The sequence below is a fragment of the Mesoplodon bidens genome (assembly GCF_964165515.1).
Source record: "Mesoplodon bidens genome assembly, chromosome: 11".
In the NCBI taxonomy this organism is placed as follows: Eukaryota; Metazoa; Chordata; class Mammalia; order Artiodactyla; family Ziphiidae; genus Mesoplodon; species Mesoplodon bidens.
The window spans coordinates 7,752,015-7,776,801 of record NC_138167.1 but is presented as its reverse complement, the minus strand read 5'-3'; the positions used below and the strand labels follow the sequence as shown (position 1 = coordinate 7,776,801).

Genomic DNA, 24,787 nt, shown 5'->3' with positions numbered 1-24,787 from the left:
AGATCCCGCAAACTGCACGGCCAAAAGAAAGAAAAAAGACTGGGGTATGAAACCTTTCTCTGACATTTATTTACTTGCCTTTTGTTTTTTTTTAAACCCTAATTCAGAACTTAATCTCTCTGAGCCTCAGTTTCCTCCTGTGTGTGAAAGTGGCTAGCCTAGCATGATACATGCACACTGCAGTTCATCAATATATGTTTATTGGATCTGAAAACAGGAAGGACAGCTCGGTTTTCAGAATGTTGGAGATAAGTAATTCTGGAATCCTCTAGATCTGAGCAGTTCTTTTCTATCTTGCTTCCAACTTAACGTTGTCACTCCATTAAGTGAGTTTTTTGGCTAGACAGCTCAGGGGTAAGGATGATGGGGGAAGAGAAGGGAAGGCTGAGTGACAGAGCCAGAAGGCAGACGGTCTCCGTCTCGGGGTGACATCTCCATATATTTTATATTCCTCACTTTGGGTCTTTGTGTCCTCTGCCCCATAGCCCACAGCTACTAATAACCCCCTTGACCCAGTACAGTGCCCAGCTAGGCAACGGGGCACTTGTCTGTATGAAGAGAACATGGCTGGCAGATCCACTTGTGCAGAGATGCAGGTGGTAAGATTGAGGGTGAGGCAGGCATAACAGATTTAATCACACCTTATGGGAACGGGACCATGTGTCATACAGTCTTTTGAGGAAGTTCTCACAACACATAGGCAGACAGAGTACAGGAGAATGCATCTAAATTTTTTTTTTTTTTTTTTTTTGGCCTCACCCTGGGGCATGCAGGATCTTAGTTCCCCGACCAGGGATGGAACACCTGCCCCCTGCAGTGGAAGCTTGGAGTCTTAACCACTGGACCACCAGGGAAGTCCCTGCATCTAATTTTTAAAGTTCTATTTGTAGATGAATTTTGGTAAGAAGAGTTTCTTCTGGACACTCACGAGTAAATCGCTGTTTATGTCCGGGACATTATTATGCTAACTGAACAGAAATGTCACTCATCAGAGTTGTGTTATTATTGCAAACAGAACTGTCTTTCTTTGTGTATAATAAAACAGATGCAAAGATGCAGTGTGCATTGTACTTACATTGTAAATATGTGTAAGAATTTGGAGAGCTAATATGAATACTTAGTTCAATTCCAGTTGTGATCAATCACTTCTATGGTCTCTAGACTGCAGTCTTGAAAAAATTTGGGGTGGATTTCGCTTCCGATTTTATTCTCATTCTCTCCCTATTTGTATCTCCTTCATAGTGCTCTGTGTCCCTCTAGATTCTCGATTTGGGGGGCGGGGGAACTAAATCTTTTAATATGCTAACAGAAAGTCAGGAGCAAATGAAAAGAGAAAAAATAAGGAAGGATAACCACAAATGAGGCAATAATATTGTTTTAATTACAGCCCTGCCTGAGAGATTTGGCACCATACATATGTGTAAACTTTAGGCAAGCTATGTACATATTTTCCACTGTCAAATATAGTTATCAGAATTAACAGTTTCACAACCTCACTTGGACCCTTGATTCCAATGCCCTGCGCATAATAATACATGGCACTAAAGAGAGAACTTGAAATCTGCCAACTCTTTATTCGCTGTCTGAATTAGCTTTGTATAAAAATGAAATTAAATGTTTTGTTTAGAAAATAAGTGAGACACATAGAAAATTAGACCTGCTTAACGACCATAGGGGAGGTAGACTTTTCCCACATAACCCACGGACCACACTTGTTCAGACAGGTGCTGTGAACATTTACTTGAGCCCTGGAGCAGGGGTCTCGGGTGGGAGCGGAGCCTTTAAAAATAGTTTGAGAAACAATGCCATGAAAGGATAAGGCATATAGGGTTGTGTTTTACATACTTAAGGACGTTACACTCCAATTAAGAGACGAAGCAGTAGCAAACATATTTTTTTCTTTTAACCCAGTGAGATATAGTTGAAGGGAACAGAGTACTGGTCATATTGTACAGAAATGCTGGTCAGGTACATTCTTCTAATAATCAGATGGGTTAGAATCAAACGCATAAGAACGGCCACCCCAGAAGGTTTTTTCATCTAGCCATGGCTTTTCTTAGCTTGACACAGAGTGGGCAGGCCAAGTCATGTGGTAATTGAATGTTAGTATTCAACTAATTGCAGAGAGAAAAATGATGTGGAGAGAAATACTGTTCTTACAAGTGATTATAAGAATTCTGTGACCTAAGTGCTTTGGAGGGCTTTGTGTGGTAAGTTTCCTGTGTAGGCGTTCATGGATATAGGCGTATACCTGGCGTGTATTCCTTAAAAATTCTACATTCATTTGGTATATTATAGATGCCTCTAGCCAAAGTGTAATCTTCGGAAAGGCCTTATTATACAAACATCTGGAAAGCAATTTATTGAGTGGGCCTCGCCACGTTATAGGTTTATTTTCTTGCTTCAGCATCCAGTTTCGTCGGGCCGCTACATGTTGTTAAGCTCAGTCTCTATAAACTGTCTAAGCACAATTACAACTGATGGTGAGAACCTTGCTCAGGAAATGCAATAGAAGGTCACGTTGTATCCCAAGGTGGGGGCTCTTTAGTAAGTGTGATACCCAGGTGAAAGGGGATAGGCATGGACTTGGGTCCTTGGCCACAGGTATGTTTGGCCATGTGCTGTCATTGTGGGTGGCCACCTGAGCAGCTCTACGTTGGGGACATGTGCACAGGGCTTTACATTTCGTGCTCAAGTATGCGTCAGCATGTGTGTAGTTTGGTTTCTGGGCAGAGCTCACAAGTTGGAGCTGGCTGCTGCCCGACCCTTTTTTCCTCTTGTACTGTGGTAAGGGAGATTATACTCCCAGAACCAACTCGCCAGAGATCCAAACTCGTTTAACTGGCTGCTCCCTGAACGAAAATAATTACATCTGATAATGCACCGAAAAGGAAGTAAGAGGAAAGGAAAATAAGAATCAGAATGACATTTGCAAATTATGTTTGAATTCTCCTGGCTGAGCTAATGTTTTATTTTTAGGACCTTCTTCGCTCTGCCCTCTCAAGGCTCTCTGTTTCTTGCCCTTTTACAAGTGTTTGCCCTTTCATGCAGTCTTGTGGAATTGTGGGAACCTTCACCTTGCCTTTAGGCTTACAAACTCGATGAGATGGACTTTGCTATCTTACCATTCATTGGCTTCATAGATCCCTCCCTATGCGCAAGCCCACAGATAAGAATTTCCCTTTCTCTCTGTGATGTTCCTTCTCCTGGCTACTCCTCTGTTTACTTAGGTTTCTGTCAACCAGCCACACACCTGTCTCTCTTCTGAGCTGTAAGGGGATTGTTTAACTCTCATCCCCTCAGACAAACTCATGCAACTCCAGGAATAGTGAAAAGAAGACTCAGCTGGCTGGGAGGTTTCTTTACATATGTGTTTCCGGCACTGAGATACTCTGCCTTGATAAGGTATTAGAGGTTATTAGTATTAATAATAAAACACAACATGTAATGTAACAGACGGGACCATAATATGGCTAATGTCACATGTGTACAATATAGTATAATATCGTATAAGCTACAGTTATGATTTTCTAAAATTTACCTTGTTATTAAATCACTACAGAACTGGATCACATATTCAGAGTTACCTAGGCAGTGAAAAATCACCATATTTGTTTCAGATCAATCAGAATGAAAGAAGCTGGCTTTGCTGGCCATGGAATCAAGTTAACCAAGGGCAAAATAAAGTTTTTATACACATGGAAGAGTGGTGACCACCAGTTCTCTTCAGAAAGAAAGAATTGGGTTTTTGGAAATATATGCTGATTATATAGAATTCTATAGAAATATATGCTGATGATATAGAATATAATCATGTAAAGAATCTCTGGCCAGGTAAGCAAGAAACTCGCAACTATAGTCTACTTGGAGGAGAATTGGGAACTGGACAGATGGAGAAGGATGGGGTGGGGAAACGATTTTCATGGTATACAATTTTATATTTTTATTTTTGGATCATATGAACATATTTCCTTTTTGTTAAAAAAAAGAGAGGAAGAGAAGACAGCTTAGTACTGACACTTGCTTTCATCCAAATATTGGTAAGAATGAGTGTCTGTGTCTATCTGTATATGATGGGCAGGGAAAGCTCTGAGAGTTGCAGAATTAAATAGTTTTATTGATAACTGCTATCTGCTCACTGGGAGTGAGAATGCGGTAGAGGGATGTTTCAGAGAAGGAAAGCAAATGCATAACTCATCTCTCTTGAAATCTGCCAACTATGGATTCATTGTCTGAATTAGTTTTGTATAAAAATGAAATTGTGTTTTGCTTAAAAATTAGGGGATACACAGAAAAAGAAAATTAGACCTTCTTAACGACTGTAAGAGAGATAGATCTTGGGCTTCCCTGGTGGCACAGTGGTTGAGAGTCTGCCTGCTGATGCAGGGGACACGGGTTCGTGCCCCGGTCCGGGAGGATCCCACATGCCGCGGAGCGGCTGGGCCCATGAACCATGGCTGCTGAGCCTGCACATCCGGAGCCTGTGCTCCGCAGTGGGAGAGGCCACAGCAGTGAGAGGCTCACATACCGCAAAAAAAAAAAAAAAAAGAGAGAGATAGATCTTTCCCACATAGCTCATGGACCACAGTTGTGCACCATTCGTGAACTTGACCAGTGGAACAGCAGTCTAGGGTGGGAGGGGAGCCTTTAAAATAATTTGAGAAACAATGGCATGAAAGGATAACACCAGATCAGGGCTGGATTAGCTGTATAAGAAAAATGGCAGGAAAAAAAAGTTCTCCCAGTTTGAATGTCAGATAGTTGGATAGAGATGAATTGGTGGCTTGGAGCATTCCAGGTACCTGTGTACTTAATAACTCGTTATTTGGAGAGGTGTTTTAAAATTCTCTGTGTGCTCCATTTTATTTTAGTTTTTCAGAACAACTCAATCCTTGGGGATTATTCTCTAGTGCTCTTTGCATCCTCTGGGGGTCAAGCGCTGAACTGGACTGCAGTGTGGCAATGGGAGATGAGAGGCGCATGACGCGGATGCTGTTGGAATGCAGTCTCAGTGACAAGTTGTGTAGTAAGTACAGATGATATAGAGATCTGCCCTCTGAGTTTAGGATGATGGAGATTAAGATCTGAATAGATTCTGGAAGGAAGATCATTTGATTTCTAATAGAAATGAAGACAATGGTGAGAACTGAATTGGCACTAGTGGCTTTGGGCGGAGGGGGGAGAGTGGCAATCATAGATCCAGATGTGCTGCATCCTCCATCTCAGTGGGAAAAATGAGAGACGAGGCGCATAGCATACTTCATGGGCTAAGAGACAGGGACATTGGGATTTCAGAGTAGGGAGTTGATCCCAATTGTGGTAGAGGGATCAGAAGGAAGAGATGATCGTGTGGGGTGAGCTGAAGACTGATGGGTAGGGGAAGTCAGGTTAGGCTGCTTCTTCAATCTCTTCTCTACTTGCTTGATTTCCGACCTAGTTGTCCGGGAGCAGCAGTATGAAATCATCATCATCCCAACCCTTCTGGTTGGGATCTTCCTCATTCTCCTTGGGGTCATCCTGTGGCTTTTCATCAGAGAACAAAGAGAGCAACAGCAGCCTCCTGGACTACGAGGTAAAGTTCAAACCGGGGCTGGGCAGTGGCTTGGGGAAGATGGAGATTATAGAAAATAAGGCACAAGCCTCAATGAGCCCAAGTCTAGAGGACCCTGCAATGAGATAGTGGGTATGGGTCCCCTCCTGTGTAGTTGAGAGGGGGGTGAGCTCTTCTCAAGGACATGTAATATATGCTTGTTAGCTGAAAGAAGAGTAGGCAAGAGAGGCCTCCTGTAACCTGTTTCTGTCTTCTTCGTCCTATTGCACTATCAAATCTTTGGCCATGTGAGTGTCTAAGGACTGGGGAGCAAGGCTTGGATAAAGCCCAAGGCTTTGTAACCAGCTTTGAAGGATGACATTTTACTCTAAAATGCATTACAGCCCTACCCTGTGCTTCTGGAATTTACAATGTGAAGAGGTAGCCTTCATAATAGTCTTTGAAGCATTAGGTAGGAGGTGATAATGTGCTATTCTGGAGTACCACTGAGCATATAATGGAAGAGAATCAGCTCATACAGGAAACTCAGAGAAAAAAGAAGGAAAAAAAGATCCTGACAGTAAATGAAGCTCTACAGTGGCTGATCCCTAATCCTTCTCTAAATTGTATCCCAATTCTCTTATAACTCACTCTTACAAAAAACTTCTCAAGGGCTTCCCTGGTGGCGCAGTGGTTGAGAGTCCGCCTGCCGATGCGGGGGACACGGGTTCATGCCTCGGTCCGGGAAGATCCCACATGCCGCGGAGCGGCTGGGCCCGTGAGCCATGGCTGCTGAGCCTGCGCGTCCGGAGCCTGTGCTCTGCAACGGGAGAGGCCACAACAGTGAGAGGCCCGCGTACAGAAAAACAAACAAACAAAACCCCCAAAAAACACGTCTCAAAGAACTTCTCTAAACTCACTCTCACTACTTCTACTTGTCACATTCTCTTCTGAACATACTAAAACAAGGTTTTCCACCCCCCCAATCCACCAGAAGAACTCTTTCCAAGATCACCAGTGTCAGCTCTGTTGGGTCTTCATCCTACTTGACCTGTCAAAAGCATTTGACACTATTTTGCCCTTCCTCCTTCTTGAAACACTTTTTTCTTTCCTTTTAAATCTACAGTCACTTCGTAAATGATCTCATTTTCAGTCTTATGGATTCAATTACTTTCTCGATTCTGACTATAGTCCCCTTGAACTCAGATTTTTATACTAAACCACCTACTTTGCAGTTTGGACCTAGTACACACCTAATACGTAATGTGTGTAAAACGAAGGTCCTGAAATTCCCTCACAATTTCCTCTCCCAACAGCCTTCCCTATCTTAGTAAATGGCAAGCCCAGCTCCCTATATGTTCAGTCTAAAATCTTGAAGATGTCCTTGACCCCTCTTTCTGTCACACTCCATCTCTAATCCATTAGCAAATCCTGTTAACTATGTCTTCAAAATAGACTCAAGCCACCCTCACCTCCCATAGATAATTGTAATACACTCTTAAATGGTTTCCCAGCTTCTGCCTGTATCCTTTTATGCTCTATTGTCCCAGAGCAGCAGAATGATTCTTTTAAGGCATAAGTCAGTCCTGTCAATTCTCTGCACGAAACCCCCAGTTGCTTCTCAACTTAGAATGAAAAAAGACAAAATTCTTTTTTAAAAAAATTAATTAATTAATTAATTTTTGGGGCTGTGTTGGGTCTTTGTTGCTGCACGCGGGCTGTCTCTAGTTGCGGTGAGCTGGGGCTACTCTTCGTTGTGGTGTGCAGGCTTCTCACTGCAGTGGCTTCTCTTGTTGCAGAGCACGGGCTCTAGGTACGCGGGCTTCAGTAGTTGTGGCTCGTGGGCTCTAGAGCGCAGGCTCAGTAGTTGTGGCGCACGGGGTTAGTTGCTCCGCGGCATGTGGGATCTTCTTGGACCAGGGCTCGAACCTGTGTGCCCTGCATGGGCAGGCGGATTCTTAACCACTCCACCACCAGAGAAGTACAAGACAAATTTCTTTTAATGGCCTTACATGATCTGGGCCCTCTCTGGCCTCATCTCCTGTAACCCTCCAGTTGTCCCCTTGGTTCCAGGGGCACTGATTTCATTACTCTTCCTCAAATATGTCAAGAATGCTCCTTCCTCAACCTCTGCACTTCTTCCTGATACCAGTATGGTTTGCTCTCAAATTGCTTCTATTTCTCAAAAGTCATCTTCTCAGAAAGACCTTTCCTGACCTTCAAACATAAAATTGCATAACTGATGCTTCTTATTCCCCTCTTTTCCTCCATAACACTCCTTACCTAGTATATTATTATCTGCTTCCTCTCTCCTACCACTAGATGGTAATCTTCATGAGAATCTGGACTTTGACTATTCCTATCCCCTAGAACAGTGCCTGGCACGGAGGAGGTGATATTTGTTGAATAAATGGATGAATTAATGAATGAATAAAGATTTAATAAAAAGAATGAATCTCTCTTCTCTAATGGAGAAACGCTGGTTTAGAAAGGGGGAAAGTACCAAAAGAATTTTTTGATTGAGACTCTTGGAAATATGGAATAATTTAATTGTGGGGACCACTTGAGGGAGGAATAACTTTAACTTAAAGCTGAGTAGTTATCCATACCTACCCTCCACCTTGGGAAGCCATTTGATTGACTTTAATGATAGTCTCCACTGGCAGTTACCACCACATTTAGGTGTCTGTTGTTTGAATACCTATTCAGTAACTTCCTTAATTGTCTTCATACTATACTCATACTGAACTGTAATCCTGAGGAAGACTGAGATGAAATGTCATTACCCATTTTCAGAGGTCCATCTTCAGTTGTCTTAGAAGTAATGGGATTATTACATAAATTCTACAAGGTTTGTATTGATGCTGGTTCATAGAGAAGCATCAGAAGGTATCCTCACATTGGCCAGAGAGAAAATTGCTGAAGGGACTCCTTGCTGGTTTGTTCCAGGTTCTGCTTTCTTGGAGTCCCTAGGCTAGGAAAAAGCTTGTTGGTGCCACCTCTTTGTTTTAGGTGTTGCCCACGTGCCTCCATCTAGGGGCCTAAGCTGGGAATCAGCAAGACCTGAAGGAAGTGTGTTTGTACCACTTAAGGAGACATCGGTGGAAAGCCTTCTACGAACTTCCACACATGCCCTGGCTAAGCTGCAGTTGCCCCGGGAGCACCTCTCTGAAGTTCTGGAGCAAATCCACAATGGTAGTTTTGGGACCATCTACCGAACCAAGATATATACTGGGGACCCTGGTGAGCCCAAGAGTGTTGTCCTCAAGGCTTTAAAAGGTAAAAGGAGAAGTGTTGGACTTCCTTTCCTCTTTTAACTATTTTTTACTGTGAGCCCTCAACAGTGAATGCTAACAGGCTTTGCAGACATTAAGATGTTAATCAACAGATAGTTGTGGTCACAATTGGGCACAGAATAAGAAGGGAATAGAAAGTAAAAACTCACAACAGAAAGGTTCTTCTTTGGGTCTTTCCCTAGCTCCCTAGCTTTGGGTCTTTGCCTATCAAGGCTGTTAAAACTGATTTTTCCATATTAGATATTACTTGGATGAGGATTTTGTGGTTGTTTCTTCACTGTTTTGATATCTTTTCCAGTTACTGCATTTTTCTTCTTTTTGCTGATACTCATGATATGGACCAGTAATGATGGATACATAAAACAGAACAAGGATAGGATTAGCAAGAATATTAATCCAAAGGTCTAGAAGTGGTAATATTTTAATGTGTGATAATATTTTAATGTGAACAGAACACTTGTCTATTAGGCAGAGGAAAGCCCATCCAGTTCTAAAGACCTACGGTTCTATGTTACCTTTGACAAAAGATCAGTGACATTGAAGATCATCTTCTAATTGATTCTCTGTCTTTTTACTTTTTGTCTGCACTCACTCCCCTTTGGAGCCTTGAAATTTATCATCTGAGGTTGCTTCCTGACTTGAACCCCCATTTTATTGGTGATACTCTGACTGCTCACTCCCCATGGTTCTTCTGTCCTCCACAGAACCAGCTGGGCTCCAAGAGGTGCAGGAGTTCTTAGGGCAAATCCAGTTCTATCAGTACCTGGGGAAGCACAAGAACCTGGTACAGCTGGAAGGCTGCTGCACAGAAGGGCTGCCGCTCTATATGGTGTTGGAGGATGTGGCCCAGGGGGACCTGCTCAGCTTTCTCTGGACCTGTCGCCGGGTAAGTGGTAGGGTAGAGGTGTTGGGAAGGAAAAGCTTGACCTGGCTTATTAGCTGTTCACTTGTCAATTAGCCTGATAAATGACAAATTAGAGAGACATTATAATAGCGTAACAGAGAGTGATTATCACCAACCAATAGAATTTTTAGTGATGATGGAATATCTGCTCTGTCCAATATGGTAGCCACTAATCACATGTGGCTACAGAACCCTTGAAATGAGGCTGATATGATTAAGAAACTGAATTTTCAAATTTATTTAATTTTAAATAATATACGTTCAAGTAGGCATATGTGGGTAATGGCTACCATATTGGTCAGTGCAGATTTAGAGAGTGGACTTTGGGCTCCATCTCCTACAAGCTATGTGACTTTGGGCAAATCACCTCTCTGAGTCTGAGTTTTCGGAATCTGTAAAGTGGGAGTAATAATAAATACTTATTAAAATTCAAGGAAATTATGTCTGTAAAAACAGTGATTGGAACATATTAAGCACTCAAAATGGTAGCTGTTTTAATGATAATTGCATAACAACCTAACTACTGTTAGTAATAATTTTGTTGTTAGTGTCAAGTATATTTTCCATTCTGTATCATCACCCTAGTGTGCTGAGGCTGAGTTAAGGAGAAATTCAGCCTGAAAGTTTGTATATCTCCAATTCGTATTAAAAAAATTTTAAATGTTCAGAAATTTCCAGGCTAAAGTGCAAGTCCTATTCCTTACAATTTCACCACTTCTCTATCTACTCCTCTTTTTGAAGTGCTCCATGTTTTCCTAGTTAGCTCGTCACTTGCTGATGAACAAAGTTCAATATTAATCAAGCCTGCTAGGTAGGCTGATCATTGTATTACTAAATGTGTATGAAAAAGAGACCTTGTTGACTTCTTCCATCCAGTGATGCAAATAGGACAATGTGCACATCATGAGATTTTAAACTTTTTAAGAGGTTATCCATCAGTCACTTGGTCTGTGCCCTAACCTCACTTGTTTCTTTTTATTTTTCAGACTGCGTGCCTCTCTATTTCAGATTGTTTTCACATGCTTTTCTCATTACACCAGACTTCTCCCTTTCCCTTCTTTGTAGGGTCAGTGGCCACTCACTCTTCGGATCTTGTCAAGAGCTTTCCTTGCTTCTCCAACTGAATGAGCTCTCTTTCCTCACAATCATATGACCTCTTTTACATTTCTTTCATGGCACTTATAGATATGTAACCATGTATTTATGTATGATTATTTTATTTTGATTCACATGTGTTTGCCACAGTATAAGCTCCGGAAGGCAGTAGACATATTTATTTTGCTCACTTTTGTATTCTGAGTTCCTAAAATGAATCTGGCACATAGTAGGCATTCAGTCAAGATGTGTTGAGTTAATGTGCTTAATTAATCTCTCTCTCTCTCTCTCTCTCTCTCTCTCTCTCTCACACACACACACACACACACACACATTCTGCCCTAGGAAAATTGCTGCTTTATCCAATGGATAGTCTTATATATACTTGTCTTTCTTACCTGCTATTCTGTTCTTCCTTCATTCTGCTATGCATCTACATTCTTTACTGTTTTCCTGGTCCAATAAATCATGGTACTTCTCTGCATATCTGAGAATCTCTCATATCATCTGTCCTTGAATCTTAGAGTCCTTATATTTTTGTGTATTTTCCTTAGCTTTGATAACTGCATTTAAGAATATCTCTGCCCCTATTTTTTCTTTCAGATCTGTTCATGTCATTTTGATATACTGCTCTTTTCTCTATCTATTTAGGATGTGATGACCATGGATGGCCTTCCGTATGACCTCACAGAAAAACAAATATATCACATAGGGAAGCAGGTCCTTTTGGCTGTGGTAAGGCTTGGAGAAATGACAACAGATGGCAGTGATTTTTCTTGTTAGCTTGGTATTTAATGTCATGTTTCTCAGTTATGCTCTCAAATGGGGTATATATTATAAAGGAAAGAAGATGGAAGTCAGGGGATGGAAACTCAAGCACCAATAAATTGTTTTCAATTCTTTCATGAAATTATTTAGATAATATAATTCAGGATTGGTAATTCTAGGAAGAAAGTAGTCAGTTTAAAGTGGTGTTTTAAAATATTTATTTATTTGGTTGCATCGGGTCTTAGTTGTGGCAGGCGGGCTCCTTAGTTGTAGCTCACTGGCTTCTTAGTTGCATTACGTGGGCTTCTTTTTTTTTTTTAAGAAGATGTTGGGGGCAGGAGTTTATTAATTAATTTATTTATTTTTGCTGTGTTGTGTCTTCGTTTCTGTGTGAGGACTTTCTCTAGTCGTGGCAAGCGGGGGCCACTCTTCATCGCGGTGCATGGGCCTCTCACTATCGCAGACTCTCTTGTTGCGGAGCACAGGCTCCAGACGCACAGGCTCAGCAGTTGTGGCTCATGGGCCTAGTTGCTCTGCGGCATGTGGGATCCTCCCAGACCAGGGCTCGAACCTGTGTCCCCTGCATTAGCAGGCAGATTCTCAACCACTGCACCACCAGGGAAGCCCTGGGCTTCTTCATTGCAGCAGGTGAGCTCCTTAGTTGCAGCTCGCCAGCACCTTAGTTGTGGCATGCGAGCTCTTAGTTGTGGCATGCATGTGGGATCTAGTTCCTGGACTAGGGATCAAACCCAGGCCCCCTGCATTGGGAGCACAGAGTCTCAACCACTGTGCCACCAGGGAAGTCCCAATTTAGGGTTTTTAGAAGGAACAGGGGGGTTTCCCTGGTGGCGCAGTGGTTGAGAATCCACTTGCCAATGCAGGGGACACAGGTTCGAGCCCTGGGAAGATCCCACATGCCACGGAGCAACTAAGCCCGTGTGCCACAATTACCGAGCCTGTGCTCCAGAGCCCATGAGCCACATCTACTGAGCCTGCATGCCACAACTACTGAAGCCCGTGCGCCTCGAGCCTGTGCTCCCCAACACGAGATGCCACCGCGATGAGAGGCCTGTGCATCACAATGAAGAGTAGCCCCTGCTTGCAGCAACTAGAGAAAGCCCAGGTGCAACAATGAAGACCCAACGCAAGCAAAAATAAATAAATAAATAATTTTTTTTTTTTTAAAAAAAGAAGGAACAGGAAGGGTTTTAAAAGGTTTCTCAGTCTTAAGTGTAAAAAGCCAGGGCTAAGAGCTGTATGTCCACATACTTCCAGATATATACTAATGTTAACAGATGTAAAAGGGGAAAGGGGAAGCAAGTTGGGAGAAGAAATGGGAATAGAAACTGAATGGGTGAAAGGCTACAGAACCAGAAGGAAGCTTATAATTTATACCTGTAAAACAAGAAATACTAGTTCAGAACATGTTAGGTTGTAGATTTGCTTCGATACTGAATGTGATAGGAGTTACAGATACTTTAAAAAGAACAAGGAACAAGTGGAAGAGGAGGAATAAGAAGGGGCAAAGGTGAGAGCATTTCTTTATTTTAAACTAACCTAAATAAACAGGGAAGAGAAAGAACTCAAGGTTTAAGAAAAAAAAAGTTACCTTTACCAGAATTACTCAGGAAATTTAGGTGACTATTCCTATGAAATTATTTAGATAATTGTGTTTAAAATTAGTTACGGAAAATCGGGGCTCTGTGAAGCTACTATTTTAGTATTTGATATATCTTGCCACCTTGAGGTATGAAATATACAAGGGATATAAATGGAATCAGAGAAAGCTTAGGAAAAAAGAGGTGATGAAGTGAGAAAAAGTTAGTTGAAGTTCTCATGGAGCGAGGGAGAGAGCACATCATACAAATAAATGTTAACTGTGGTGTTTGGATGGCCTAGTTGGTATATTTCCTTGATAAAGTTAGGGTATCCTGATACCCTAACCACTGGTGGAGCAGTGGTTGAGAGTCCGCCTGCCGATGCAGGGGACACGGGTCCGTGCCCCGGTCCAGGAGGATCCCACATGCCATGGAGCAGCTGGGCCCGTGAGCCATGGCCGCTGAGCCTGCGCGTCCGGAGCCTGTGCTCCGCAACGGGAGAGGCCACGGCAGTGAGAGGCCCGCGTACCGGAAAAAAAAAAAAAAGTTGGGGTATCAGGACAAATGAAATATTTAAAAAAACAGAAATAGACTCACAGCATTGAAAACAAACTTATGATTACCAGAGGGGAAAGGGGAGAGGAGGGATAAGTGAGGAGTTTGGGATTAACAGATACACACTACTATATATAAAACAGATAAACAACAAGGACCTACTGTATACCACAGGGAACTATATTCAATATCTTGTAATAACCTATAATGGAAAAGAATCTGAAAAAGAATATATATATGTATATATGTATAAATATATAATATATATATACATATATATCTGAATCACTTTGCTGTACATCTGAAACTAACACAACACTGTAAATCAACTATACTTCAATAAAAAGTTAGGGTATCAGGACAGAGCTTACCTTGTATTCTGAACCATAATTGCAGGGGTGCCCCATAGAGATGCAGTGATCACACTGCAGCATTCCTCAGAGCCCAAGATTACCAGTTATAAGGCAACATCATACTATTTTTTCTAACTTTTAACAACCTCAAGATCAGTATATTCTTCAGTTCTTCTCATCAGAGTATAATATCTTTGTTCTGAGACCTCACCTGAGACAAAAAACCAAAAAACCAAAAAACAAAAAAATCCCTGCTTGTCACTGTTTGCTTCACCATCAATGACTGGAAATTACCACCTTCACCTTTTATTTTTTCACACCATTCTTGTTTAGTAATCATAGACCTCAGTCTCTAGCGCTTCAGTCATGTATAGGTTTTCAGCATCTCTGTATGCCTTGAACACCTTGATGTTGGGGGAAATGATTTCAACACATTGGTGTCATTCGGGTGCAGTGGTTCTCAAATGTCTTCTTGGCTGTGCTATAATCATTTTGATACTTCTTAAAAATATAGATTATCAGGTCCCTCTTCCTAGATTTTGGTTAAGTAAATCCGGAGAGAAAACCTTATGAATTTATAAATCTCTCGAGCAATTCTGATTTGCAGCCTGGCCTGAAAAGTATTAGTAGAATCTGTAGTACTTCCTATGAATTAGAATACTGGGTTCTGGTCACTACCACTTAGTACCAGTGTGACCTTATATAATCATTTAGATTTATCTGAAAGTTACTTCCCTAACTCACCTCATCTAGTTATTTTAGGGACAAAATGAGATGATGTAAAACTGTATATAAATTTATTATTATGACACTAAATTTTGCTATGTATATATTACCCTGTTTGGAAGACTGCTGCTAGAAACTTGAAACCTACTCTCCTTCCCCTTGTCTAGCTGGGTCCTATCTGAGAGGAAAACAGGCCAGGGTCAGGGTCAGAGTAGGAGATTATAATTTCCAAACCCAGTACAAATGTTATTTGGATTATCTGCTCAGTTTGCTAAGCTTTATTTGTTTGTTTTAAAGCAAAGCTAGTGTATTTACTAATAAATGTGTCTTCAAAAATATAAGGGTAGGGCTTCCCTGGTGGCGCAGTGGTTGAGAGTCCGCCTGCCAATGCAGGGGACACGGGTTCGTGCCCCGGTCCTGGAAGATCCCACATGCCGCGGAGCGGCTGGGCCCGTGAGCCATGGCTGCTGAGCCTGCATGTCCAGAGCCTGTGCTCCGTGACGGGAGAGGCCACAACAGTAAGAGGCCCACGTACAGAAAAAAAAAAAAAAAAAAAAAAAAAAATATATATATATATATATATATATAAGGGTATATCAGTGTATCCAAAATGTGTAAATCATTTGTCAAACCCCAGAGAATGTACAATGTGAAAAGTGAACCCTGAAGTAAACTCTGGACTTCAGTTGAAAATAGTGTATCAGTATCAGTTCATCAGTTGTAACAAATGTATCACACTGATGCTAGTTGTTAATAGTAGAGGAAACTATGAAGTGGGAGGGAAGGGATGTCAGAGTGCTCTGGATTTTCCACTCAATTTTGCTGTCAACCTAAGACAACTCTTAAAAAAATAAAGTCTTTTAATTTTTTTAAAAAAGGAATGAAGTATAGGTATCAGTTTGCTAATCTTAAACACAATGCAAACATGTCTGATTCATTATAAATACTTGGAAGCCGGACTTCCCTGGTGGCGCAGTGGTTAGGAATCTGTCTGCCAATGCAGGTGACACAGGTTCCATCCCTGGTCCAGGAAGATCCCACATGCTGTGGAGGAACTAAGCCCACGTGCCACAACTACTGAGCCCACGTGCCACAACTACTGAAGCCTGCATGCCTAGATCCCGTGCTCTGCAACAAGAGAAGCCACAACAATAAGCCCCTGCTCGCTGCAACTAGAGAAAGTCCGCGTGTAGCAACTAGAGAAAGTCCGCGTGTAGCAACAGAGATCCAACACAGCCAAAAATAAATAAATAAAAATTAATTAAAAAATTAATAAATACTTGGAAGCGATATGTCATTATTAATGAGGCTTGTTCAGAGTAGAAAATATACTTGTCTTTTCAAGGATTTGTTTCTCTTTATCTGTGAGCTAAGCCATGACCTCAGAAAGCTGATCCGTCTTTGATCTCACGTTGACAGGAATTTCTCCAGGATAAGCATCTGTTCCATGGGGATGTGGCAGCCAGGAATATCCTGATCCAGTGTGATCTCACTGCTAAACTCTGCGGACTGGGCCTGGCTTATGAAGTCCACTCCCGAGGGGCCATCTCGTCTACTCGCATCGTACCTCTCAAGTGGCTCGCCCCAGAACGGCTTCTGCTGAGACCAGCTGGCATCAAAGGAGACATGTATGGTTTGTTCCTGCCCTGTGGATTTCTCCCTTTCTTGACCCAGGTGTCCTCCAGCTCATGAACATGACTGGGTCTATTGTCAATTATGTCTCCACATGAAATCTCTACTGAGAAGTCAGACTCTCAAGCAAAAATGTGTGTTATGTGGCAGAGCTCATACTTGGCATCTGCCTGCAATCCTTTTTAGTGCCTTTTGAAGTATTCCCTCCGTGTGAGATTAGAAACCTTAATTAGGAGAGAAAAAAAATGAATAGATTATTCATGCTAGTATCTGAGGACTTAATCTGATGGAGTTTTATCTGTTTATCTAGTTTTATCTGAAAAAGGTAGGTCCGCTTAATCAAAAGTTTAGTTAAACTAGGACTTATTAAAATAAATACATATGTGTGTGTATACTCAATTTATTTTAGCTTAAAACATATAAATAGATATTTAATTATCAATCTTTTGGAGGAGGGCCAAGGGGATAGACCTGCTATGCTAAATGAAGTTACGTGTTGTGTTTCTTGTATAAATAGCATCCATAATGAATTATTTTTGAGTTTCAGTTTGGGATGACTCTAAATAGAGTGAGAAACTTGAAAACAATTGTGACGCAATTTGACTACAGGCATTTATTGTTAATTTTTCCCCAGTTTTCTACAGTTGTCTCACCACAATTTGACAACACTTTCTTTTTAGCAGCTTGGTTTTATAGAATATTTTCAAAGCATTCAATCTAGTTTTCAGGGAGCTAATGCTTTTGGCATGTATATTTAATCAGCTTACATAATATTTAATTGATTACATAATTACAGTTACATGTAGGATTGGCATAAACAGGATTGTAAAGAACTGCGATTGACCTTTGGTAGCCATACAACTCAACTGCTCGGAGGAGCACATAAACGCAATATAGAACATCTTACTAGCCATGAATGTTATGAGTTGTGGGGGAAATTTAGAACATCAGTTGATGTGGTGAGTCAATTAAGAGACTGCTTTTTTATTTTATTTATTTATTTTTTGGCTGTGCTGCACGGCATGTGGGAGCTTAGTTCCCCGACCAGGGATCGAACCCATGCCCCCCTGCAGTGGAAGTGCAGAGTCTTAACCACTGGGCCTCCAGGGAAGTCCCCAGAAGACTACTTTTTTATTTCATTGCTGTTTCGCTGACATCTCCTTTTGAATAGAGGTCTGGGAATAATAAGCTTAACTGGGAAATATTGCTCATTTAATGATGATATTATAGAATAGTGAAATATACATCTCTTGAATCATATTGTTTAGGCAAATGCCTACTCCAGTTATGTATAAAACTTGTTCATATTTTTCCTAGGTTTGGGCAATTAGATCTACTGAGGAAATAGTAGATAAATGATAAAACTTGCTTGGCCTTGAGCTAAGAATAAAGGCTAGAATTTCAGCAGGGAGAAATGGGAAGGATGAAAAAGACGCAGAGGGGAATTTCTGTATGTTTGGGTGAATATGTTTGCATGTTTGCACAAACACTCACAATTTAGCAAATAATGGTAAATATCTATTAATGTGTAATATAGAAACAAGGAGACCTAAATTCAGTACTCAAGTAGATTAGATTCTAAGGGAATTGGACAGAAGTGCTTTCTAATGGCACTACCTCATTGCTTACTGTATCAGTCACCCTTGATTCCCTTTCACTGCCTTTGTAATGGGGTTCTTACTGAAGGCCTCTGGTACTTAAGTGAGCGGTCTTTACGAAAGGCAGAAATAGAAATTAAATCCATGGCCTTGTTTCTTTTACAGCTGGTCTTTTGGGATACTGCTCTACGAGATGGTGACTCTAGGTAAGGAGGATCCCCAAAGCAGTGTGCACCTCTACAAAAATATATAAGGGTGTTTATTTGGGTGGTGGACACTTGCTATGAGAAGGGGTTTCGGTACAATCTCTGAAGGTTGAACTGAGTTGACATAGAACCCTGATTTTTGAGATAGTCTTGTAATGTCTTGATTCCCTCCCTCTCTCTCTCCTTCCCTCTTCTGTTTTTAACTTTCTTTTGCTTTCTTTCTCTTTCTTTCCCTCAAGACTTTACCAATTCCATGGGATGTTTTAAAATCCAAGGATGATTCCAAGGATGATCTTGCATAAACATAAAAATATTGTCTTTAGATTTATTAATCCACTTGATGGAGAAACTAGAGCACCTTCTCATGTTTGGGAAGTAGAGGGCAGATCTTATCTCTCACTTTGCTTTATTTTGTAACTTTCCTAAAGACTCAACGTTCTGCTAAGTTATCAGTACCCACCCCCATCTCTTTTTTTCCAAAATTCTCTAAGCTATATCCTTACTTGATCACCAGGGAGCAATTATATTATATCTATTATTTTTCCTATTGCTATGCTTTTGCAGGTAATTAGCCCAGGTGGATGGAGAGTAGTGTTAGTTATACTTTATATTCTGAGGACCCTTAAGTTCTCTTACTACTCTCATTCTTTCCATACCAACAGGGGCACCTCCATATCCTGAAATCCCCCCTACCAGCATCCTACAGCATCTCCAAAGAAGGAAAATCATGAAGAGACCCAGTAGCTGCACACACACCATGTAAATGGTTTTTAAAATCTTTTTTTGCTCTTCATCAGTCATGCCCCTTTCAGAGTGGCTCAGATGACCCTCAGCTGTCCTTTATGTGCTAATGTACAACACTAAACCAAACCTCTGCAGTAAAACACATCTGCTCACATATACGATGTACATGTATATGTATATCATATGTATGTGTGTATACATACACACACACAAAATATTGAGGCAACCACTGAGTACTATATTAGAAATTTAAGTTCGCTAATGTTGTTAAAGCTTAGTTCTTCTGGAAGCTTTTAAAATAGACCAAATCCAATGCAAATACAGTAGTGTTTTATCTATTTAAATGTCAGTCTCAGTTAGAGACTACTAGCTTCAGTTCTAACATAGTTGTCATAAAATCCATTGCACTACAGTTACTCACTGGTTCCTATTTAATATTTAACTTAAAAACGTATTGATTATCTGTTTTCCCAGTTCTACGCATGTTGGAAGCCAACCAAAGTGGGGGTGAGAAGAAATGAGGCAGGAGAAGGAGGATATCAAATTGTCAGCAGAAAGGGACAGTTGGTGAACTAACGTAGAGGCAGAAAATGGAAAAATTAAAAATTACACTCAGAATTTTATAACCAATAAAGTACAAAAAAGGTTGTTATAGAACATAAGGAAAGGTAAATTATTTTTAAGAAGACAGGAGTTAATATATTAGTATACATTTCTATTAAAGTTGTTGCTATTTTGTAAATTTTTCAGCACTGAAAGGGTAAATTTCCAGCACCTGGGTTTCCCAACATGAAACAGTTACAGCATCAAGCATGTTAAAAATGTTAAATATCATAACTGTTGATATATATTTTTATGTGTATATACACACACATACACACAGTATAGTGATACTGGCTGGGTATACTAGAATGAAGTTGTTGACAAATATTTCTGATAGGCTTTATGTGTATAAAAGGCTGTCCTTGATACTGGGGAGAGACATTTAACTGATAAAGTACCTGGTCTTGAAGAAGGATATCAGAAACAACATGAAAATCAACATCAAGTTTGAGGCGATAAGTAGAATGGTTAAAAGCTCAGATTCATCTCATAGAGTCAAAAAGACACACGTTCAGTCCTAGTCCTACTACTTTACTGTGCGTTGTTTACTTATCTTAAAATAGGTATAATGATAATCCTACCTCAAAATTATTTTGAGGCTACAATGAAATAATGCATGTTAAGTTTCCCTACCATGCCTTTTGTAATAAATAAGTTCGTGGTAAAACGTTAGCAGTATTATTGAAGTAGCATCTTATACAAAGTCTCATTGTACAACATTAGAGAGTGTGGGAAACACAGTGCATGCTGAGGTTTATAAGGAAAGGAATTGAGACTTAAACTTGTAGGAAAGGATAACCATGGTGAGGATATTCAAGGAATTAGGCAGAGCATGAGCAAAGACAGAGTTGGGTGTTACTAACCACATCTAGGGTATAGCAAGACACTGACTTGCCAGGAGGAGAGGGCTTCAGTTAGGCAAGAACTATGTGCTAAGAAGCTGGGGGGTGGGATGTTGACTTTATATGGTGAGCAGTGGTAAATCACTGTAGGTTCCTGGGCAGGAATGAGACCTGATGAAGAGTGTTTGAAAACAGGCCATGTTGTAAATTCTCTAGACACTGGATTGAAGCAAAGACAGATTAAAGGTGGTAAGTACTTCTATCTCGATTAAGGCAATTTCCTGGAGAAGCTAAGTAATAAAGGGGGGAAATGACCTGGATTAAAGGAAGGAACCATCTAATTACATTATCTGAAATTAGTATGAATCGTATTATTCCATACCTTCTTATTTTCCTTGCTGTAATGTAGCTCATACTGGTAGATAAGTTATAGCAATGGTTTGGAATGATGCAAATGAATAACATGTAAGATGAAAACACTTCAGAGTTTTTGGTAATCTAATGGGAAAAAAAACTGTTCTGTCATACTGATTGTAGTTTAGGAAATATTTAGTCATTCCTTTGATAAAAAGGGTCCTGTCGAGAAGATGATATTAAGAGACTTAGCATTAGGAAGATGAGAAGGAACAGTATTCTCTGGGAAGCATATGGGACACAGCAGTGAGAAGTAGGTTAAAGACTCATAGGTTTCCTTTGTTAAGGTTTGTTAGGAGAGGAGACAGTTTCTCTTGTTTCTCTTGTTTCTCTTGTTTTCCTTTCAGGTACGGTCTCATGAAGTCCTGCTGGCGTTGGAGTGAGGACAGCCGCCCCTCACTTAGAGAGCTACACTCACGCCTAGAAACTGCTGCTCGAACTGCAAATGACAAGGCTGTGTTGCAAGTACCAGAATTGGTGGTGCCTGAATTGTACGCAGCTGTGGCAGGCGTCAGCGTGGAGAGTCTCTCCTATAGCTATAGCATCCTTTGAAGATCCTGGGGCAACACGCATTTTTGGGAGATCATATACTCTTGGAACCAATTCCTCCAAGAACAGAGAAAAGACTTTCTAGTGGGACATAAAGGGAGGAATGGGACATGGATCCTGCATCTTCCCCTACACATTTCCCTAGAAACCTGAAGTGATGCTAGATGAGGCTGCACACAGCATATACCCTCAAGACTGAGAAGTACAGTTTCATTTCTGTTATCCCAGTCCTGAAGATGCAGGGTAGATGGGATGGACCGTGTCAGATGCAAGGGAGGTTTTACAAGTCTGCGGTGTTTGTCGCAGCATGGCACAGATAAGCTGGTCCCTCCCAACACAGGCTGGTTTCCTTTGAAACATGCTTTTATCTAGACTATTATAAGGTCCAGAAAATTGGAATCAAATGAGGGAAGAGAAAGCTGATAAAGAAGTTGATGAGAAGAAAATTGAAGATTCTACTTGCTCAGGAGTACAGATGAGGACCAAGGTCATCCTTCAGAGAGAAGGGGGAGGAAGGACATACAGGACTTCATTCCTGGTCCGTTCATGCAGGGCTGAAGGAGAACCATTAAGGAAGCCTTCTGAGCTCCCCCTAAGGTGTATATAGGAGAAATATGGTCCCCTTTGATCTAAGTCTGAGGTAGGTGAACCATGTTGGTACTATTTGAACTAGAAGCTGGAGGGGTCATTTCATGATTAAGAACATTCAACATGTACTTTTCAACAGTCTGGCTTCCTGGCCCCTATGCGACTAGGGAGACTGAGCCCAGAGGGTCAATTGGGTCGATGATGAATACACTGTGTATTTAATAAATGGGAAATATGGAAATCAAGCAAGAGTGCTTAGTAGGCAAGGACATCTTTAACAAGGGCTAGAAAAGGATGTAACCTGAGATGGAAGGAGGATAGGTTCCCATTTTCAATCATCCAATGATCTACTGTGAAACTTACTTCATTAAATTCATATTTATTGAGTGAAAGTAGGCTTTTCAGGTTATACAGTTGCCAAAATCTCTCCAATAGGGAGGATAACAGTAGATAAATGAAAGCGAATGTCAACAGCAAAATTCAAGAGGCAATCTACGTTGTCAGAAAAGGGATTCCTCATGCGTGAAAAGGGGATACTGCCTACCTCACAGGGTTGTCATGAGGATTGAATGAGAGTATATATTTGTACCGTATCTGGCACATACTATGTGCTCAATAAATGTTAATTTCCTTACTCTCATCCTTACTAGCCTAGAATCTTTCATATCTTTTTCACTTAACACCTACGGTGGCCAAGAAGAGGACCTCGGTCTGTCAGTCACACTGCAAGGGAGGACATGCTTAAAGATGATGGTATGGTACAAATACCACTTGACTAAAAAGAGGAAGTCATAATTTTTGTGTGAGCGCCTGGATGATGACAGTCACCTCCTACTAGTTCAAAATACTGGAAATATCATGATAATGACAGTTCAGTTGAACATGTGGTCTGTGATTTTAAACAATACCTTGGATACTCTAGAAGGGACATCCAAGGCTGCTATAGGAAAATGACTGGCAGTTGAAAAACTTGCAGAAGTTAGAATCCTGATGGAGTCATGATGAGTCGCCCAACTGAATAATGATTCTTGCACCTCTAGGAATACCACAATGACTAGACAGAATTTAAATGCGTGGAAGGCAGCAATAGAGAGAAGGGAGGAAGAATGGCTCAGCACAAAATGATGAAGTCCTATGGAATCTCATTGTTCTCAGCTGTTCATTTAAGTCAAATTTACAAAATATTTATTTATTTATTCAACTATTTTCAAAGAATAGAGTGTTAAGGCCAACTGTGCCAGACACTGTGCTAGGTGTTGGATAAAAAGAAACGGAGAGCTTTGGCTTACAGTCTAGAAAGCAAGAGACACTATATACACATTTATGTGGGTCTTTGTTAATTACAATTGTGATACGTGCTGTGAAGAAAAAGTATAGGGTAGTAGAGGGAGTATAAAATGGGGACCTCCCTGAAAAGATGGCATTTAGACTGAGACCTTAGGGATGGGTGAGTAAGCCTGACAGTGAGAAGAGACTTCCAGTTGAAGGATTATGTATGTGAAAACTCTGAGGCAAGAAAAAATTCAGTTTGAGGAACTTCAAGGAGGCTAGTGGAGGGAGGTATAGTGAAGCGGGAGGAGAGTGGTGCATGATGAAATGGAGCATTGCTCTTTCACGCTGTATTTATTTTTTTTGCAAGGGAAATAATGAATTCACCTTTACCAATGATATTCAAAGTAGCACTCGACACTCATCCATCAGGGGTAAATTAGTAATAATAAAAATCAACTCTACCAACAGTCTGGGAATAGATCAGATGATCCAAGAGGGAATACTTCTCAAAATCCCCACCATGTACAAAAATAGACTCAATGGAAAAGAGTAGCTTTTAAAATACGTAAGAGGAAAAATATTAATTCTACAAATAGTTATTCATTGTATACCACATACAAAGCTCAAAGTTAGCTTCTATGGAAGAAATAAAGACAAATCCTGAATGACTCAAGCCCTCAAGTTACTTATTTGGTAGTAAATTGGTGCCCCTCATTTTTTTTTTTTTTTCTGCCGTACACGGGCCTCTCACTGTTGTGGCCTCTCCCGTTGCGGAGCACAGGCTCCGGACACGCAGGCTCAGCGGCCATGGCTCACGGGCCCAGCCGCTCCGCGGCACGTGGGATCTTCCCGGACCGGGGCACGAACCCGTGTCCCCTACATCGGCAGGCGGACTCCCAACCACTGCGCCACCAGGGAAGCCCCCCTCATTTTTTTATTACATATCTTTATTAGGAAAAATATTTTGAGCACTCAACCCTAATAAAATTATATAATTTATATATAGATGTAAAATATACACAGTATAAAATAAATGCAATATAAATTAAAATTGGTAAAGATTATTTTTTAATTTTATTGGAATATAGTTGCTTGAAATAAATCTTATTTTAAAAATATTTTGCTAATTGTCTCACATTGTATGTTAATCTTTGTTTTGGTAGGAGGCAAAGAAGCAGACAATTGCCATTTTAAACTTTGTTTTTCTGGATATAGGTCTGGAACATTGGATACAGTAATTGTTTATTCAGAGGAAACTGGGTCTTTCCCTCACTTGGCCAGGCTTTTTCCAAGGGAGAATTATATTTCTGGCATCTTTGACTTATCAGCCATACCAGGTATTCCCAAGCTAATGAATGGAAAAAAGAATGAAAATATTTACCATTTAATCAAGTTGAATCTGGGTTAGGGTTTGTTTTATTGTTTTGATTCCCTCCTCTCCCAGTCTTGCTTTTCCAATTTATGCTTTATGGTTTAAAAAAATTGCAAAATAGCTAGGAACTGAGCAAATGCCC

The 24,787-nt window shown here is 40.7% G+C and overlaps 1 protein-coding gene across 5 annotated transcripts in view; it reads left to right on the top strand.

Moving 5' to 3' along the window:
- STYK1 (serine/threonine/tyrosine kinase 1) overlaps positions 1 to 22,246 on the top strand; it is a 48,809-nt gene extending 26,563 nt beyond the window's left edge. For 2 of the 5 annotated variants that reach the window (XM_081250268.1, XM_081250265.1), the window contains exons 2-10: positions 4,872 to 5,026; positions 5,438 to 5,572; positions 8,543 to 8,809; positions 9,531 to 9,712; positions 11,477 to 11,560; positions 16,245 to 16,453; positions 18,221 to 18,261; positions 18,924 to 19,020; positions 21,212 to 22,246. In XM_081250268.1, the coding sequence (XP_081106394.1) occupies positions 4,963 to 5,026; positions 5,438 to 5,572; positions 8,543 to 8,809; positions 9,531 to 9,712; positions 11,477 to 11,560; positions 16,245 to 16,453; positions 18,221 to 18,261; positions 18,924 to 19,020; positions 21,212 to 21,416 (1,284 nt within the window). In that variant the 5' untranslated portion in view covers positions 4,872 to 4,962 and the 3' untranslated portion in view covers positions 21,417 to 22,246. Of the gene's footprint in view, positions 1 to 3,316; positions 3,406 to 3,664; positions 3,835 to 4,871; positions 5,027 to 5,437; positions 5,573 to 8,542; positions 8,810 to 9,530; positions 9,713 to 11,476; positions 11,561 to 16,244; positions 16,454 to 18,220; positions 18,262 to 18,923; positions 19,021 to 19,479 lie in introns of those variants that run through there. The other 3 variants (XM_081250267.1, XM_081250264.1, XM_081250266.1) reach the window with 3 other exon arrangements.
- The last annotated feature ends 2,541 nt before the right edge of the window (positions 22,247 to 24,787 follow it).